This window comes from Papaver somniferum, unplaced genomic scaffold (assembly GCF_003573695.1).
Source record: "Papaver somniferum cultivar HN1 unplaced genomic scaffold, ASM357369v1 unplaced-scaffold_117, whole genome shotgun sequence".
NCBI classification, from domain to species: Eukaryota; Viridiplantae; Streptophyta; class Magnoliopsida; order Ranunculales; family Papaveraceae; genus Papaver; species Papaver somniferum.
Genome location: NW_020620714.1, coordinates 4,804,470 through 4,824,775, shown reverse-complemented (window position 1 = coordinate 4,824,775; position 20,306 = coordinate 4,804,470). Strand labels below are relative to the sequence as shown.

The window sequence follows — 20,306 nt, the reverse complement described above, 5'->3', positions numbered from 1 at the left end:
TAGATGGCTTAGCTCCATGAAGTAATTTATCCTTTTCTACATGAGTAAGGATCCTTGCCAGAGCATCCATACAAATTATTTATAAATAAGGAGAAAAACAATCACCTTAACGAAGGCCTTAAGATGGCTGAAAAGGAGGACAACGAGTTTCATTAAGAAGCATAGAGATAGTATAGGTATTGTTATATTATAACACACCATATCACACCATTCTTTAGCAAACCACAGTTTCGATAAAATATCGATAATAAAATTCCATTCGAGTATATGGAAAGCCCATGACATGTCTAATTTCACAACTACACTATCATATCGATGTTTTCTATTTTTCATTGTAATAACTCATGGTCTATAACTATGTTATTCGAAATATGTCTATCTGGAAAAAATTATTACTTGGTATGGTGAAACAGTTTTAGATATAATTGGTTTTGTACGATTTATCATTAACTTAGGAATAATTTTATATGCAGAATTACAGAGTGTTAGAGCGTAGCTCGGTTGAACCCACCAAGCGTTGGTATGTCAAGTTTGGTTGTCATATTTTAGTGAACCAAAGCTCATGTTAAGAGTCTCTTGATTATGTACTAGAGTCAACTTCGTATAGATTAGCTTGAAAGTATTAGGATATGAGACATTACAAGTATTGCAAAGACTTGAAGATGTGAAGAAGCAAGGAGCTACAACAACAAAAAATCATCCTTCCACTTGAGGTTAGTGATATTTGACTTGAATTGTTTCATTCCCTAACGTATCTTTCAAGTCGTGCATATTGAAAACAAAACTGCGAAGCATATTTGAACTCTAGATAGACATAGTATTAAGGAATATAATACGAGGTTTATTGATTAACCATTAAACTTTGTAGATAAGACATTTCCATAATCATTTGAATGATATTGTGATTATGTATGGGTATGAGGTGAGGATTTCATCCTAGGGAACAATGTTTACATGTGTTCTAAGGAAGTTCATAAACTTGTTTGTGAACCGAAAAGGAAATTTCCAGGTGTTATTGGTTTTGTTATTCATTGATTATCTTATGAACAACCAATATGTGTGGTTGAGTATAACTGCTCACAACTTGTTTGTGTTCTTGGTAAAACTATTCACAATGGCTTGACTTATGTATTGGTATGACTTTTATTAGTGAAACCGATCTTAAGTAATCACCTGAGATGGTATGATCGGGTTTGTGATTTTATGTCTGACCAAATATGGGAAAGAGGAACCGATCCTAGTAAGAGGTGCAGTACATCAAAAAGGGGAACCGATCCTTGTATGAGGTGCAACAACGTTTTTAGGCAAAGGGGAACCGATCCTATGGACATGTGAAACACATTCAAGTTAGATACCATATGTATGTGGGGAACCGATCCTAGTACCTAGTCAACCGAATTTTGCAAAGCTAGTGTGACTATGCACAGTACTCACATGGAGGTATAACCGAAACTTGTTTTGATAGAACCGTTAAAACCATGATTTTTGATTGAATGTTATTTGATCAATCGCATAATTTTTGAAAGTCAGATGAACCAATTATAAACTTGTTTGGAAGTGTGGAAAATCGGTTTCAAGGTTGTAAGTATGAAAGAGAAATTACAAAGTTAGGATGTCGACATACTTTTAACACGTGATGTGAATGTTTATTATTTAATTGTTCAAAGTTATTCCTTAATATCTAAGGGAAGAGAATCTCAGGATCGTAACATAAATAAGTTAACAATCTTTTATTTAAGGATTTTTACTTTATTTTAGGAAAATAAGAATTGGTAATGTGTATTTACTAATTAGAGATTTTCTGAGAGATTTCGATCATTATTTTTGGACAGAGAATTTCCAGGAATTATGGAAACCGAATTTGTGCTTTAATGAATATCTTGAGAATATTTTCGATTTTGGAAATTCCTTGGTGTCCAAACATCCTAGTCTATAAATACTGAAGTTTGCATTTCTAGCAAACTAATCCTTCGTAACAACAAACTACCTCTTGTTGTGATGTTATTGGTGAAGCCGCCTATTCGGAGAGGAGAGTAACCTAATTAGGCGAAATCTCTTACGGCCGCTCGGTTTAAAGTCTTCTTTGGGATTGATAAGCTCTAGTCAGTACCGTTGGTGGGAAACTAGATAATTACGGTTTATCTTTTGTTTTCATTTATTTGACTGACTAACGGTGGTTTAAATTTGATTGCACCTAGTTTGTTTATGCTTGAGAATCTTATCTTCTGATATAAGATTCTCTCAAACTAGTTCAGAGTTTCGACAGGGATCTTTAGACTGTTGTTAGTTCTAAAGACGATCTTGTGATAATTCATTGTTAACAAACTCTGTTCTGTGCATGATTGATTACAAGAGATTCAAGTGATTGTGTGTATGTGTTTATTGAAGATCTAAGAAGATTTGAAGACGAAGAAGATATTGAAGATTTCTGATTTGTAAGTTCATAATCTTTGGTGTGCACAATACTTGTTTCGGTAAAAAGAGGATCTAATTGATAATCGGTTTTATCCTTGTGATAGAATTGGATTGATTAATTGAGTAGGTCGGCACCAACACAATTCTTTGGATTAAGAGTGTTGATTGCAAAATCTTAACGATTACTTTGGTAATTGAACATAAAATAGATCTAAGGACCTGACGAAGGAGTTTATGTTAAGATAAACAGAAGAGCTTTTGTCCGACTTATATCACTTGGTTGAAGAGAGTTGACACCAAACAGATTTATTGTTCCTTTACTATTTGGAATACAAACCAAAGGAATTGATCCAAGTACGTGACTTACTTATAACTTGGAGGCGTGGGAATACAGACGGAACTAGGTGAACTATAGGTTTAGTTGCTTGGTATCAACTATACGAAGTTGGTGTAATTTTGTGTGGCGGCTTAATCCTGAGAGTATTCAATTCTGGACTAGGTCCCGGGGTTCTTCTGCATTTGCGGTTTTCCTCTTCAACAAAATCTTGCTGTGTCATTTACTTTTATTTTCCGCATTATAGTTGTTTTATTATAATTAAAGTAAATCACACAAACGTTAATTCTTATTTACTTGATAAGTGAATCCTATTTGGTTAAGTCCGAACCTTTTTATCAAGTAAATATACTTCGTTGTTGTATTGTCTCGATCTCGTATCCATAGACAATCAAACGAAGTGTGAACCGGTTAGTTTCATTGTCTCGACTCAGTCCATAGACAATCACTTTCGGAGAAAGGATATGAAAGTTTTAGATGAAGGTATATTTGGGTACCCTCGTCTTTTCACAAAGGCTAATGGGTCGAAAGTCAGTTGGAGTAGAAGGATGCTCTATTTTGGGAACTAAAGTCTGATAGTTGGCATTAATTAGACTAATGGATCCTAATTTGAGAACATATCTAAGAGTCGACGAACTAAAGGAATTTTATTTTGACGGTTTGTTCAGAACTTTTGATTGGCATTTATGATTTTAAATTTATAATTGCTTATTAGATTATAAGTGACTAATTGCTAATATGTGGCGGTGTTTCTTGGAATGGACAATTGATGACATCTACAATAATTTTTGCATCAACGTCTATAGTAATTTATTGCAGACTGTTATTTGTAGTTTTTTTGCTAAATTAATGCTTAGATTATATGCTTTAAGTTCTGGAGGTGGTGTTTGATGTTGATGTAGTACATCCTTTCCTTCAAAAGACAGTATCAACTATGACAAGTTGGTCCCTTTACGACTGAAGAAACTTTGACAAGTTGTTCCCGTTCAACTGAAGCAAATTTGACAAGTTGATTACATTCTGTAATCAACTTTGTCTAGTTTACTTGTCATTCAAGTCTTTTCTTTCCTACTTGTGAACCTATTTAAAGGCCATACCTTCTTGTTTAGAGAATATAATATGATGATTATTATTCAATAAACATTATTATCTTTATCAACTCATTCAATCCTCTTATTTTTTATCTTTTGATTTCATCATATTCGTATCGCCTTCGTCTCTTTGAATCACCTGCAATCTCTGTAATGCATTCATATTAATAAGATCTACATTAGTTGGTACCACATCCAATGTTTCTAGATTCTTATCTAGAAGCCGATCCATAAACTGCTTCCCAAAAACTCAAAAACCCTAAATTTTCATCGACTTTTAGTTTTCTTCTTAAGAAAGTTTCAACGGGGAAAAATATTTTACAAAAGATGATATTTAAGTACTCATGAAAGGACTCTTGAAACCCCTTACAACTTCTATTACTAATATTAAAACCAAACTTGAAACCAATGAAAGAAGCATCAAAGCTCTCCCAGAAATTTTTTTAAAGAAGCTGGGAAAGATTGATGATTTAGAGATAAAGTTAGAATCACGTGGAGATTACATGATCATGATAGCCAAACATGTAGGAATGGGTGATAAAGAGAGCCTAGGTTAGTCGATGATGATGAAGAAGAAGAAAAAAAAAGAACTAAAAAACAATGAAACAAAAAAAAGTTGAGCAAAGTTCTTTAGTTAAGGACACTCCTATCCCTGAAGAAGTCATAAAGTTACTTAAGTTCCAAAAAAAATTCGAGAGTTTTCTTAACGGTGCTTATAAAAAGCCTGCAACTGTGGATAACGACAGTGATGAGGACAAAGACAAAGCAGAAGACTCACAAGAGAAAAGGTGGATAGATGATCGAAGACTTAAGTCTAGTATGAATCTTTATGGAAATTTACCTGAATATAAATTGAAAGATGATATACCTAGCTTTCATGGTGGTTTAAAAATTGAATATTTGTTGGATTGGTTCTATGAAATAGAATCGTTTTTCAACTTCGTGGAAGTACAAGATTTTTCTAAAGTAAAACTGGCAGCGTATAAACTAAAAGGTGAAGCTGCAACTTGGTGGGAAAACTCTGTTCAAAGCTATAACAGAACTTCTAGACCATATGATTCTTATCCTAGTATCCAATAAGGTTATGCTCATTCTCCTGAAAGAAATTATAAAAGACCTATTCAACAAGCTCGAACAACAAACTTTTCATACAACCAAACACCTCTTCCTGCAGAAAACTCACCTTTGCTTAATATTCCACCTGCTAAGTCACCTCAGACTTCAAACCAAAGAGATACTACTCCAAATACTAGAAGTAATAAATATCAAGAACAATTTCCTCAATTACCAAAACTTCCTAATCCTGATTCCAAGTTTAGAGGGGACAAGTGTAATAAATGCAATCAAACTAGTCATACTTCTAGTGACTGCCGTAAGTTTCATGCTTATATTAATGAAACTCAAGAGGAAACACAAGCAAGACGTCCTATATGATGAAGAGGAGAATCATTTGCATGCACATGAATCTTATGATGCAAATTTTCTAGGTGTTATACGTCCAATATTGATCACAGAACTATGTCTTTCACAAAGGAATAGTATTTTCAAGTCTCAGTGTATTATTGAAGAAAAACTTTGTAGTATGATCATTCACAGTGGAAGTACTGAAAATTATGTAGCTGCAAGGTTGGTTGAGAAGTTAGGATTACCAGTAACTTTTCATCCAATTCCATACTCGGTAGGATGGATAAATAGTTCTTCTACTCAAAAGATAACTCATCAATGTTTGGTAAAGTTTTCATTCCCTAGATATGAGGATTATTATCTTTGTGACGTAATTAATATGAATGCTGCAAATATAATTTTGGGGTATGGAAGTATGATATTTTTGTTGTTCGTGTTGCTTCCATTACTCTTTCTTTACAACAAACTCATACTATGAGTTCTCATGAGTCTACTAAGCATTTGGTGGAGGTTCCTTATAAGGTACAAACTTTATTATATTTTTTTGGTGAATTATTTCCCGATGAATTACCTAATACCTTACCTTCATTAAGGGTTTACAACATCAAATAGATTTTATACCAGGAACATCTCTTCCTAATCTAGCTCACTATAGATTAAGTCCTAAAGAGCATGGGATTTTACAAGGTCAAGTTGATGATATGTTACAAAAAAGATTGATTAGATTAAGCAAAAGTCCTTGTGCTAGCCCAGCCTTTTTAGTAGCCAAGAAAGATGGTAATCATCGTATGTGTATAGATTGTAAGGCATTGAACAGAATAACTATACCTTACATATTTCCAATACCTAGACTAGATGATATGATTGATATGCTTTCTGGTGCTAAAGTATTTACGAAACTTGATTTACGTAGTGGTTATCATCAAATACACATTCGTATAGGTGATGAATGGAAGACTGCGTTTAAAACTCATGAAGGATTAAATGAATGGTTTGTAATGTCTTTTGGATTGTCCAATGCTCCTAGCACGTTTATGCGTCTTATGAATCAAGTGTTACAACCTTTTCTTGGAAAATTTGTCATTGTATACTTTGATGATATCTTGATCTACAGTCGCGATGAAGAAGAACATCTTGAACATTTATCTCAAGTATTTTCCACGTTACAAGAGAATGTGTTATATGTGAACTTAAAGAAATTCACTTTTCTTACGAATAAAGTGAATTCTTATGTTATGTAGTTCAAGTAATGGTATTTCTGTAGATGATTCAAAGGTTAAAGCAATCGTTGATTGTCCTACTCCTACTTCTTTTCGTGAGGTTCGAATCTTTCATGTGTTAGCTTCTTTTTATAGGAGGTTTGTCAAGAATTTTAGTACTACTGCAACTGGTCTTACGGATTGTTTGAAGCATGATACTTTGAATGGAAAAAAGAAGCAGATTAGAGCTTCAATTTACTCAAAGAAAAATTGTGTAGTGATCCTCTTCTTATTATGCCAAATTTTGACAAGCCATTTGAAGTACATTGTGATGATTCTATTCTATAATCAACCTTGTCTAGTTTACTTGTTATTCAAGTTTTTTCTTTCCTAATTTAAGTAGATTTTCTTTTCTTTGGTCGGTTTTTTTGAACCTATTTAAAGGCCATCCCTCCATGTTTAAAGAACACAATCAGATGATTATTATTCAATCAACATTATTATCTTTATCAACTCTTTCAATCCTCTTATTCTTTATCTTTTGATTTCATCATAGTCGTATCTCTTTCGTCTCTTCGAATCACCTGTAATCTCTGTATTGCATTCTTCTTAACAAGCTCTACATTAGATGTTCACTATTAACAATTAAACATACTCATCCATAAATATCAGTGGGTATCAATATATAATCTAGTTGATCATGTTATAACAGATAATTGGTCTAATCTAATTTTAATGCAACATTTCTATATTTTCGCCCTCAAACTGTTTCCCGTTATCAGATACCAGCTGTGCAGGAATGCCAAATCTGCATATAATATTTTCAAAAATGAATGTGAATATTTCCTTGTCTCGAATATGCTGAACCGCCTTTACCTCTACCCACTTTTGTGAAGTAATCTGTTACGACGATTAAGTATCTCTTTTGTCCTGTTCCTGGTATGAACGGTCCAACAATGTCTATTCCCCATTTTCCAAAGGGCCATATGTTTGTTTATGTATTTAACATTGATCCGGGTGCATGTATCTACGCTGACATTCTTCGCATCGTCTTGAGACTTGTTTTGTGTCTTCATGCATGTACGACCAATAGTATCCTTGAATCTTTGCTCTGTATGCGAGTGACCTTCCTCCACTATGATTGACAGCATCTCCATAGTGTAGTTCCTTTAAGATTTCCATGCCTTCTTTTCGCGTAAGGCATCTGAGCGAAGGTCCAAGAAATGATCTTCTATAAAGCACACCGTCTCTTAATTCGTAATTTGTCGCACGACTTTTTAATTTATGTGCTTCTGACCTTTTTCTTGGTACTTCTCCCTTTTCTAAATACAAATGGATCTCAGTTCTCCAATCCTTATCTTCACTCACATTTTCCTCTTCTGTATCTTCTACTAGTATCACATCTGTTTGTTTTTCTTCACCTTTTTCTATGGATGGTAAAAGAAGTGTTTGTATTTTGATGTCCTTTGGAACCCGATCTACTAACATGGATGGTATGAAAGCCAATGCATCTGCAAGTCTATTGTCCTTTCTGCCTAATGTCTCCATCTTATTTTTGGAATTCGCACTGCTAACTCCATAACCAGCTTCCTGTATTTTTGTAAAGATAGTTCATTTGTACTATATGTACCTTCTATCTGACGAATTACCAACTGGGAATCACTAGTTATTCGCGCATCTTCTATCTTCATTTCACTGGCTAGTTTTAGTGCATGCACCACTGCTTCATATTCAGTTTCATTATTTGTGGATGCGAATTCCAATCTGAATGAGTAATCCATTCGTGCTCCTGTTGGTGAAATAAATACTATACCAATTCCATTCCCTTCTCCATTGGATGATCCATCGACTAATATCTCCCATCTATTTGGATTTTGATCAGTTAATAAGTCTTTAGATTCCTATGTTCTTCATCCACTTCCATCATATCTTCTACATATTCATCTTCTTCTATTGGAAACTCTGCGATAACTTGAGATTTGATGAAAATAAAATTTCATAACCAATTTCATAGTTTCCTAATTGTGTATTCCACCTTTCAACTCTCCCTGATCTTTTTGAATTCTTCATTGTGGCTTCAATTGGTACTCTTGTTAATACCTTTATCTTATGAGCTTGGAAATAAATGCGAAGCTTGAATGATGCATACACAAGTGCGAGAATTAATTTTTCAATTATCTTCTGGAATTTCATCTGCTGCAAATGTAATCTCCACTTTTCCCATTCTTTTAATGGAGACTCCTTTTCTACCGTTTCCACCTTCTTTCCTTCGTGATTTCGCTTATGAATCCTTCCAGTTATTCCTGCTTGAAAATCCGCATCAGAGATTGATTCTTTGGTTATAGAATTACACTGCATATCTCTACCTCTTCTTTGTATTGTTAGGATTCTTGCTTTTTCCATCGATTTTTTATTGTTCTTTCTTAGTTTTTCTTAAATCTTCATAACTACCTTCCTTTTCACGATTTTGTAAACTTTCTAACAGGATCTATCACCCATCTCTGTTTCTAGCGCCCAAAATGTAGTTACAAGTTTCCTCACAACCACATTCCACTATAACTATAATCAATATTAGGTAATCATCATTAAACTCTTCATTGATTATCAAGACTTAAGTCGGTTTACAAGATGGATACAAGTATTACAACAATCTTACTCGCTCCTAGATTTACTTTCTCTCTCCTGATTTCTTATCAAACACTCACTAAAAGAACTCTCCTCACAAGTAATAACCTCTCCTCTTTATATAAGATCTTACATAGTGGATGACAGCTAAAAGATCCTTTATTTTCGGAATCTCTATGCGACACACTCGCTCATATACAATCACTCGTTCTCGCACAGACCATACTTCACACAAACCTTCACACTTTACTCGTGACTTTGCTGGCATCATCCATTACGTAATCTCAATCTTGTTGTGTGCGATCTCCCTCGTTTAAGTTATATAGTCTTCACTTCGCATACTTACTAACATGTGCAATATCTCACTCCTACAACTGAGACATTTTTCTTTTCGGCACATTCATGAATTGATTAGGATGGACGCCTCATATGCATTTTTGTCACCAGTTTATGGATATGGAAATGAAACATGCAAAATGATACTATACCTTTAAACTGTCAAGTCTGGCCATCTAGAATTCTATTGATATTCGACCAGTTTCTTCTACTTTTTGTTACATGTACCTTCTGCACTATTTTATGTTATCTATATGGTGTTGTTCAGCTAAGATACATATCTTTTCGGTACATTCGTGATTGAAGTTGTCTGTCCAGGGTCGTTGTCTGTTTAGAGTATTATATAAGCATGTTTCTCTAATCTTGATCATGAAACTCCTCTGACTTTCTATAATAGTCTATGCCAACATCTGTTGTATCTGGGCGCGAGATTTCTACAACAAGCTGTGTTTCTCTTGAGACTCAAAATTGACCCTTAAATCCACCGATATAACAAAAAATAGGGTCTTGTTAACTTGTATACCCGTATACAAGTTAACAGGGTATAATAAACATTATTTTGCTTTGGAAAATTAAATAAGTTACTAAATTAATAACTAATTAATTTTGTCGTGTAATTGATATTCGTGTTCCGTTAATACCCTTGGGTTTTATTGAATTGAAAATTAAATGTAGGCCTGTGTTTTATCGCCTATAATAAAGGATCAGACTGTAAACTGTTGGCACAGTACGAATTAAAGAACAAGGAAAATATGAAAAATAGAAATTCATTCTTTTCCGTTTCTTAATTTTTCTCTTATAAAGAAAGGTCCAATACACCTCTATATACATATAGAGGAGATAAACTAATTAGATGATGCCACCAATATTATTTGCTTACGTGTCTCTTAGATTAGTCATAGTCGGCTAATAATTTTCCCTTGACCGGTGGTCAACCACTCATTACACACGGTTTTGATTCCATTGATCATATATAGTTGGACTTAATTAGATGATTTTGAAAAATGATAAACTTGTTTCCTAATTCTCAATAGATTGGGAACTTATATCATGATGGTCTCTAAGCAATAGAAACCGAAGATCGAACCCGCGACGATTCCTTCCATTTTTTTTCCGGTTTATTTTTAACCAGGGACAATAATAATAATTTGATAAGATATCATGGAGGGAAAAATATGTTTTCCATTGGTTGAAACTTCAAATATTAGGGATATCAAATGGAATTTTAACTTTCACGAATAAAGAAAACTTATATTTTTGAAGACAATTAAAATTCCTAGAGAATTATCTAAACCCAATACAAAAAATTAATTGTTTGTTATTCCTTAACATATGCCCTCGTATACAAATTAACAAAAGCCCAAAAAAATAAAGTCTAGTCTAGTGACCTAAAGATCTTTCTCCTGGCGTGAGATTTAATACATGTGCACTGGAGACAGTGGCAGACTAGTTTATTTAATTGTTTTTTGATGGAACATGAAGGGTACATAGAAAGTGGAGACTGTTGGAATGGTGACAAGAGGAAGACGATCAGTGGCTAAGGCAGACGCAGAGGTGCATGCGGCACTGCCATGTTATTAATGCACAAGCAAAAAGACACCTACAGTCAAATGAGTTGAACCTATTATCCTCCGGATAAACCCCTGATTCTCCAGGAATCTAAGTAATGTCCATCATCAAACTCCTCAGACTCTCTCTATTTATTTGCCAAATCTGTGTAATTCGCAGATAAAACCAACATGCGTTGCATATAGAAAGCTAACAACCTGAATATCCCGTGAGATTTCCACAGCTAGTTGCATGTGCACTGCACGGTCTGGTGGAGGCAGTGGCAGACTAGCTGAGCCTATTATCCTTTGGATTAACCCGTCTTGTCTCGTGAAAATAAAAAATTTCAACTTTCCACTTTCCCTCTCTGTCTTCCCCTGTCTCTCAGTAAAACTCCATTTTTTTTTTCAATCCCATCTTTCAATTTTCTCTCTTTAAATCTCCATTTCATCCGACTCACCAAACCTCTCCCTCTCAGACCAATTTTTTTTTCTCAATCAGTTTACTTTACTTAAAATTGATAAGGGTTTAGACTCAGATCTTTTTCCTTGAATAAACCCACTGCTGTCTCTTCATTTTTTCTTTACAAAGAATCAACTTTTTACAGGAAAACTTTCTCTCACACACTAAAACTAAAACCCCCAATCTTCAGAACCTCTCGAATTGAAATATACTGGTTTCTTGCGTTTGTGTTTTTGATTGAAAATGGTTGTTGAAAGAACAGAGGGAGGAGGAGCAGCAGCAATTGGGATTGATTTGGGAACAACATATTCATGTGTTGCTGTATTGAAGAATGATGGTAGTGTTGAGATTATTGAAAATGACCAAGGAAATCGAATTACTCCTTCTTATGTTGCATTTACTGATACTGAACGCTTGATTGGAGATGGTGCTAAGAATCAAGCTGCTGTGAATGCTACCAACACCGTTTTTGGTAAAGATTTTTCAACTTCTTGAGTTCAATTTTGATAATGATTATTTCCATATTCATCAAAAGTATGTATCTTTGATGTTTAGTATAATGGAATCTCATGGATAACTGTATTATTCATTTGCTAGATAATGTTATAAATTGATTGATCTGTCTAAGAGTTAGCATCTCCAGATCATTTTCTGAGTCTATTTTCTGTTGGTTGTAGATGCAAAACGTCTAATTGGTAGGAAATTCAGCGACAGTGTTGTTCAGAGTGATATGACCCTGTGGCCTTTCAAAGTCATTGCTGGTGAAGATGAGAAACCTATGATTGAAGTCAGTTACAAGGGAAAGGATATGCAGGTTTCAGCCGAGGAGATCTCATCCATGGTTCTCAGTAAAGTGCGAGAAACTGCTGAATGTTTTCTTGGCTCAACTGTTGAGAATGCTGTTATTACCGTCCCTGCTTACTTCAACGATTCTCAGAGACAAGCTACAGAGGATGCTGGTATAATTGCTGGTCTTAATGTACTGCAAATTCTCAATGAACCAACGGCTGCTGGAATCGCTTACGGTCTTGACAAGAAGGCAACCAGTGCTGGTGCAAAGAATGTTCTTATCTTTGATCTTGGTGGTGGTACTATTGATGTTTCAATTCTCAACATTAACGAGGGAAGATTTGAAGTCAAGGCTACTGCTGGAGATACCCATCTTGGAGGAGAGGATTTTGATAACAGGATGGTTAATTACTTTGTTCAAGAGTTTAAAAGGAAGCACAAGAAAGATATTAGTGGAAATCCAAGAGCTCTTAGAAGGTTGAGAACAGCTTGCGAGAGGGCAAAAAGGTCCCTCTCATCTACTATTCAGACAACCATTGAGATTGATGCTTTGTATGAAAAAGTCGACTTTTATACAGCCATTACTCGTGCTAAATTTGAAGAATTGAACATGGACTTGTTTAAGATATGTATGGAATCTGTTGAGAAGTGTGTGGGGGATACTAAGTTGGACAAGAGCAGCGTAAATGAAATCGTGCTTGTAGGCGGGTCTTCAAGAATCCCAAAGGTTCAATCTATGTTGAGGGAGTTCTTTAGTGGGAAGGAACTTTGCAAGAGCATCAACCCTGATGAGGCTGTGGCTTATGGTGCTGCGGTGCAAGCTGCTATTTTAAGTGGCCAGGGAAATGAGAAGGTGCAGGACTTGGTTTTGTTGGATGTCACCCCTCCTTGCAGAAATCAAATTACGATTAAGAATGATAAGGGCGGATTTTCGAAGGCTGAGATCCAGAGATTGGCTCGAGAGGCTGAGAAATACAAGTTAGAAGATGAAATATACAAGCAGAAGGTGGAATTAAGAAACGCCTTTGTGGTTTACATGGAAAAAGTGAAGGATGCAATTGATGGCATTCAATCATCGGCTGATAGAGACAAGATTGAGGCTGCTGTCAGCAACGCCACCAAGTGGTTTGAAGAGAATGAATCGTGCGAATTGGATGATCTGATTGAGCATATGAAGGAACTAGAGAACATTTGCGGTCCTCTCATAAGTGAAACTAATGGGCAGCATTCAAAGAAAGCTAAGATCATCTAAGATGCACCTGCAGGGTTGTACCCAAGGATTGAAGAAGTCAGTCTTGAAAATTTCTTTTGTTGCCTTTTGCTAAAATGTTAAAGATGCACCAGTCGGCTGATTGTGGGATTCGACTAAATTGGTATTTCTTTTGTTAGCAAGTCTTTTTTACTCTCATCTCGAATGTGATAGATTTAGCCAAATACTTGCGTAAAGTAGTTAGACTTGAAGGTTTTTATGGTTGTCAGAATTGATGTTTCCGCCTTTAAAAGAATCAGATTCCGAGCCTTAGTTTCAAAATTTCTTTATCTGTTTCTGTTGGTGGTTTGAATTTGCTGAGTGCAGATGTTAGTTAGTTTTTTCAGAAGAACCTATGCAATTTTCTCTAATCAGGGAACTCCTGAGACTCCTCCTAGCTAATTGTTAATCATGTGATCCACATAAACGCAAACTAGCAAGTAGCAAGATATCTAGGCGTAACACGGCAGGTTATGTTTTATGTGCAAGTAACAAGTTTAGGATTTTCAAGATCCACACTTGGTACATGTTTTCATACTAGATCTCGTGTGTGCATGAATCAAAAACTCAATTGTCTCTTTTAATTTTCATTTTTAAGGTTATACTGTACTCAATATATGAGCAGCTACATAAACATGAACTAATTTACCTTCATTTTTCATGACCGGGCATGGGCATCTTCGATATACACCCCCTGCCTGCCATTCAGTGCATTTTGAAATAATGCTATAAATTGAATGAAGTTACATGAGTATAAAATTCGGAACATCCAAGATGAGACGTTGGAGTAAACTGTCATATCGCAGTGATTAAGTTGGAATTATATATGTGTTTTTTTGGTTTATGCGAATTTGGGTATGCTCAAAGGGTAATTCTACACCACTGCAGCTGATATTTAGTTAAAAAATACTCTGATGTCCATTGGTCCTAATAAATTGTTTACCCAAGTCAGGCGAGCGGTGGCCTTACCTTGTTGTGGGAATTATATAAATGTCCCTTGTTTTGATGGGTTTCATATATATCCTTATCCTATAATAAATATACCATTTTCTATCTATAAGACCGATCAGGGTCCACTAACGTTTTTATTCTTTTCATTTTTATCCTTCCTATTCTAATCTTCGTTTAGATCGAACCACTTCCTGAAAAAATTATTTCTTCTTTTTTTTCTCTCCTTCTCTTTCAACCACCACCAGCACCTCAGCACTACCACCACCGGATATCGCCACCACCACCACATCCTCCGTTATTAGCAACAGATCTATAAATATGTTTGTGTTCAATTTCAACTGATTTCAACCTGTTATTTATGTTAAAGATTGATTTTCCAGATTCAGAGATCGATAAATTTGATTTTTGGTTTTCGATTTCATAGTTTTACCTCTATATTTGTGTTCAATTCAACCTATTTAACTTCTTATTAATCGTTCTCCATCTTTCAAGGTTAAATATTGAATAATTTTGATGATTTTTTTATGAATTGATTGAATAATATTGAATATCATCAATTGAAGAGAAGAATTGATGCTATTCAATGTAATTTGAAGTTTCAGTTCATCGAAATTACTGAAACCTAATTTTAGGTTTCTAAAAACTTTATGATTGAAGGTCGTTGAATGGTGGTGTTGGTGCAACATCAGTGGCGGTGGCGGGGGATATTAACTCTTTATTCATTTAGTAGATGATGATGGAAGTGGTGGCAGCGGCCGTGGTTGAGGAGGATATCAAATTTATATTTTATTAGTTGATGGTGGTGGTGGTGTTGGAGGAGGAGAAAAAAGTAGTGAAGATGTACCAATATTATTCATATCAGATATGCATTTATATTTAGATTTTAATCTAATGATATTTGTAGAGACTGTTGATATTTAATTTGTAATCTTGATGTTGTGGTAGTAATGGTGGTGGAATGTTTTGTTCTAGCACTGGTGGTGGATGTTGCAGCAATACTGCTGGTGAATGTTGTTCTTGTTTTGGTGGTGGTAGATACTTGTTGCACGTCAGTACATTTTCGGGTGGTGGTGAATGTTATTAAATCCAACTCATAACAGGTAACTTCAGTTGTCGTGTCCTCCTGTTTGTGAATAACAGTAGTTATAATTGATACTAACAAAGAATGTTGAGTTAGTGGCATAAATTGATACATGGGTGCATAATTTGGTTAAGATTTAACTAATCTAGTAAGACAACAGTCTACTTTTGTATGGTTGGTGGTGTGAACATCAAATTTAATGTTTCCATTTTTTTAATTTTGCGCACGAGTACTTTGGTACAATTAGTGCTAGTTTTTTCTACATCCACTAAGATTCATTTCTAGTTATCGCAGTTATGGTGTTGAACAGTTGATAGTGAAATCTAATTGATAGCTTCTTAAGTTTTTAGATTGATGACCTACACTGTATTAAAATCATTTTTTTTTTAGTTTTATGTAAATATTTCTTCCACCAACGTATTACTCATATATGTCGGTCTTATGTCACTTAGCTTAGTTAGGTTCTTATTTTTAATTTATCGATGCATATAACGAAGGTGAGAAAACTTAATGGGGATCTATATGTGTATATACGGCTTGTTCGAAGTGAGTGTTTTTATATTGAGATTTTTTGACTTTAGGTGTTGTAGATTGGTCTAATTATTGTTTTATTGAAAACCTACTTACGGTGTCATTTGTTTGGCACATGTGCCTTGATGTCTAAATGAGGCTACTGGTTAGGGATTGGATGTTTCTAGGTTGAAAAAACAGTTGGAAGATGCCAAATCATAATATCCTATTGTTGAATGAAGCGGCTGCTAATCTGTTTAGACAAATGTACCAGGTAAGTAATCACGACTCTTCCATACCTTTGCGCAGTATTTGATATATGTAGAGTAATAATGAACACTTTACTAATGTATATAAGTGAATGAATAAACTATTTGGGAGGGAATAAATAGATTGTCTACTGGATCTGTATTTATGAGGAGACATTTGAGGAAGGAAGGCAGAAGGGGGAGCTTAGTATTATTACTGATAAACGTATTATTACTGATAAACCTGACCAATTGAGATGGTAGGAAAGAAGAGAGATTGTTGTTTGTTAGACAAATAAAATTATAATGATCATGTTTTGTGCTTTCCTTTTATTTCTCTACACATTGAACCTGTAGTGTAATGGTATCACTATTGCCTCCAGTCAGAAAATGCGTGTTCGATTCACACTGGGTTCACTAATATTAGTACATCAATTATGTGATCAACTTTGGTTGTTGACTAAGGGTGCACAGGAACCGAGCCGGGCCGATGGACCGAGCCGGGCCGATGGACCGAACCGGAACCGGTGGAACCGTACCTTGTTTTGGACCGATCCGAGGTACAAGGTACAGGTACCGGTCCAAAAAATAGGAACCGAAGTCTGGGGGTACGGGTACACGGTTCTGTACAAGTACCGTGTCGTACCTGACCGAATGTCCCTGATGATTAGAGTCGTTATATTTAGGGGATAAGGGATCAGTATTAGCCGTTAGATTAGAGGGGGTATATAAGCGAACATTATAGGGTTTCCGTTTCTCTTCTCATTTTTTTTTCCCGTCTCCTCTCTGTCTGAGAAGGGACGAGCGACAATCTTCTCCATTAAAAATGTTGATTAACAGAGACGAGCGACAATCTTCTCTTCTCCATTACAAGTGTTGATTCAAAGGGTAAGTGTTGATTCAAACGATAAGTAATTAAGATTTGTAAGCGAACTGAACCTACTTTGAATCTGAAGTGTTGATTCAAAAGGTAAGCGAACTGAACCTAGGGTTTTGTAATTAAGATTTGTGATAATTCTGAATCTTCTGAGAATCTGAATCTAATAATTCTACCTTTAATCTTTTGATTTTTCAGATTTGTAATTAAGACTTGTTCATCAGATTTGCAAGAGTTGATTGATTTGGCTTGGATTTGGTAAGAATTCTATCTTCTTAATCTTTTCTTTTGATTTTTCATTATTTTTGTTAATGAAATTAGGGTGTTAAATAAAATCTGGGTTTTGCTTTAGTTTTGTTGTTTAATGTTTGAAAGATTGAGATCGTATCTAATTGATGTGAGTTTCATTGAATTGTGATGCTATGCTCTGTTCTATGTTACTGAATTTGTGATTTTAGGGTTAGGGTTTTGTTTTTGGATTTGTTTGGATGAGAATTGATCAATTGAATGATGTTGAGAAGATCCAGATGTTATCTTGATTTTGAGTATGAGCTGCAAAATCTTTGGATTGAAAGTTTAGCTGAATTGCTAATAACAAGCTAGTACTTGTCTTAATTCCGGGTTCATGTTTTGTTATTGATCTGGTAATGTGTATCTTGATGTGTGTAGTTAATTTGAGAAATTAGGGTGTTAATTTGTTTTGGTGGTGGTTTTGTAGTTCTCATCTTAATTATGAATTGAAGTTTGGTCTTCTGGATGTTGATCATTCTAGGATGTTTAGCTGATTAATGAATTGAGTCTAATGAAGAGTTGTTATGTATGTTGATGGGTTAAATGAGTTGTGATGCAAGCTGAGATGATATTGAGTTACTAACTACTATTATTTGTTTGGCAGCGTTACTTGGTCCTATCAACACCGATGACACCACAAGTGCTGCTGATATGGATTAGAAGATCAAGATTCAAGACTACTGCATCACTAGTTGTACTGTTAGTTGTTCTTTTTTCAGATTTTCTCATTTTCAAAACTTAGTGTGTGTCTGTGGCTACTTCCTACTGCTAATTGTTATTTTTCGGATTTCCTAGACTTTAGTGTGTGTGATTGTGAGATTGTCAGTTTGTGTGCTACACTGCTACTGCCTACTGCTAATCAGGTTTTCAAGACTTTGTTTATTTGGTTTGCTAGTAATATAGCTACTTATTAATTGTCGCTTTGTTCTAAGTATGAGTTATTACTTAATATATTGAAAAACAGGTAAAAAACATGTACTTAGAATGTCAGACGAAAAAACATATTTCTGTCTGGAAAAGAACCGATTGGAACCGGTACCGTACCTGGTACCGAATGGAACCGGAACCGAGGTACAAGGTACAGGTACCGGTCCAAAATTTTGGAACCGAGGCTAGGGAGGTACCGGTACTCGGTCTCGTCAAGAACCGAGCCGAACGTACCGTGTGCACCCTTATTGTTGACATGATTGTTTTGGATCAACTTTAGTTGTTGATCCCATTTAGTGGGATAAACTTCCATTGTTGACCCCATTCAATGGGATCAACTTCCATTGTCGACCCAAAAAAGTTGGAGTATTTTTTCACATATTGTGTCAACAAAGGAAATTGATCAACTTTGATTGTTGACACCAGATTTTGGAATCAACTTTGGTTGTTGACCCATTCGCATGGATAAACTTCCATTGTTGACCCAAAAAAGTTGGAGTTTGTCAACAAAGGAAATTGATCAACTTTGGTAGTCGACACCAGATTTTGGGATCATCTTTGGTTGTTGACCCCTTCCACAAGGATCAACTTCCATTGTTGACCCCAAAAAATTGGAGTATTTTTTCACTTATTGTGTCAATAAAGGAAATTGATCAACTTTGGTTGTTGACACCATATTTTGGAATGAACTTTGATTTTTGACCTCATTCACAAGGATCAACTTCCATTGTTGACCCCAAAAAGTTGGAGTATTTTTCAATTATTGTGTCAACAAAGGAAATTGATCAACTTTGGTTGTTGACACCATATTTTGAGATCAATTTTGGTTTTTGACTCCAGTCAGTGGGATCAACTTCCTTTGTTGATACACAAAAACTTGAATATGTAATAGTAAAATTATTTTTGAAATTTTAATTTTGGATCAACTTTAGTTGTTGACACCGAAATTTGGCGGCGGTGGTGGAGTGGTGGCGGTGGCGGTGGTTAGTAAGTGGTGGTGGTGGTGGTGGCGATGTTGTTGGTGGTGGAATGGTGGTGGTGAAGTTGATAGAAAAAAAATTGTATTTTGAAATAAAAGAAAATATTATATAAGTGAGGGTATTAAGGTAATTTATTTTTATATGGATAAGGTTTTTAAATAATAGCGGTATATTTATTGTTGTATAAGGTATATTTATTGGGTGTTAAAACCAAGGGTATTCAATAAATTTACCCTACCTTGTTTGTAGCCCTTAACCCGTGCGGAAACGGCGCGAGCCATGATGTTGGTTCGTTTTTAATATATCGTATAATTTGTGTCCCGGATACTTATCAACTCCTTATGATTTAATATGGTTTTTTCATAAAAATAGTTGGGATTTTCCTCTTTTATTTTCTTGTTTTTTTCCTTTAATATTTTACCGCCGGAGATTTGCTCAAACGAAAGAAATATAATCTTAACTTCCAAACACTTTTTTATTTAGGTTCATTGCTTATAATGAGATAATGCTCTACATGAACATGGAAGTTTAAATATTTTTTGGAAATATGTCGTGAGCAACGCTCATCTCAGTGAAATCAACTAATCAATATCGTCCATAAAAGTCTCCCCATGCTCCTATTTCGCTCCAGCTGACTCATCTATCATGCTCATGTTGTCGATCCTCCTAATAGGCAGAGAATAGTATTTTTTTTGCATCGAACGGATGATACAAACTCTCCAATATGACATGATTTTCCTGTAATTTTTCAACACCCATTAGATGACAATGTTTAAAATGTTTACCCATTACCTTTTCGAAGGGATTGTATATATGCGAACCCCTGCCATTAAATTTTCAACAAAGTATTGTGCCCAGCAATTCGTCTTAACGAAGGCTTTGGTAACTTCAAAAGTCTTGGACATTTTGTCACTTTTGTATGTTCCTACCTTCACTTGGAATACAATCTAGAGACACATTACCTCACAAAGAACCTCGAACACATATTG

The 20,306-nt window shown here is 35.1% G+C and overlaps 1 protein-coding gene across 1 annotated transcript; it reads left to right on the top strand.

The window, feature by feature from the left end:
- Positions 1 to 11,657: 11,657 nt before the first annotated feature.
- LOC113329671 (heat shock cognate 70 kDa protein-like) lies at positions 11,658 to 13,455 on the top strand. Its single transcript, XM_026576522.1, has 2 exons — positions 11,658 to 11,886; positions 12,092 to 13,455. Exons 1-2 carry the CDS (start codon positions 11,658 to 11,660, stop codon positions 13,453 to 13,455), a joined length of 1,593 nt encoding a protein of 530 aa, XP_026432307.1.
- Positions 13,456 to 20,306: the final 6,851 nt, after the last annotated feature.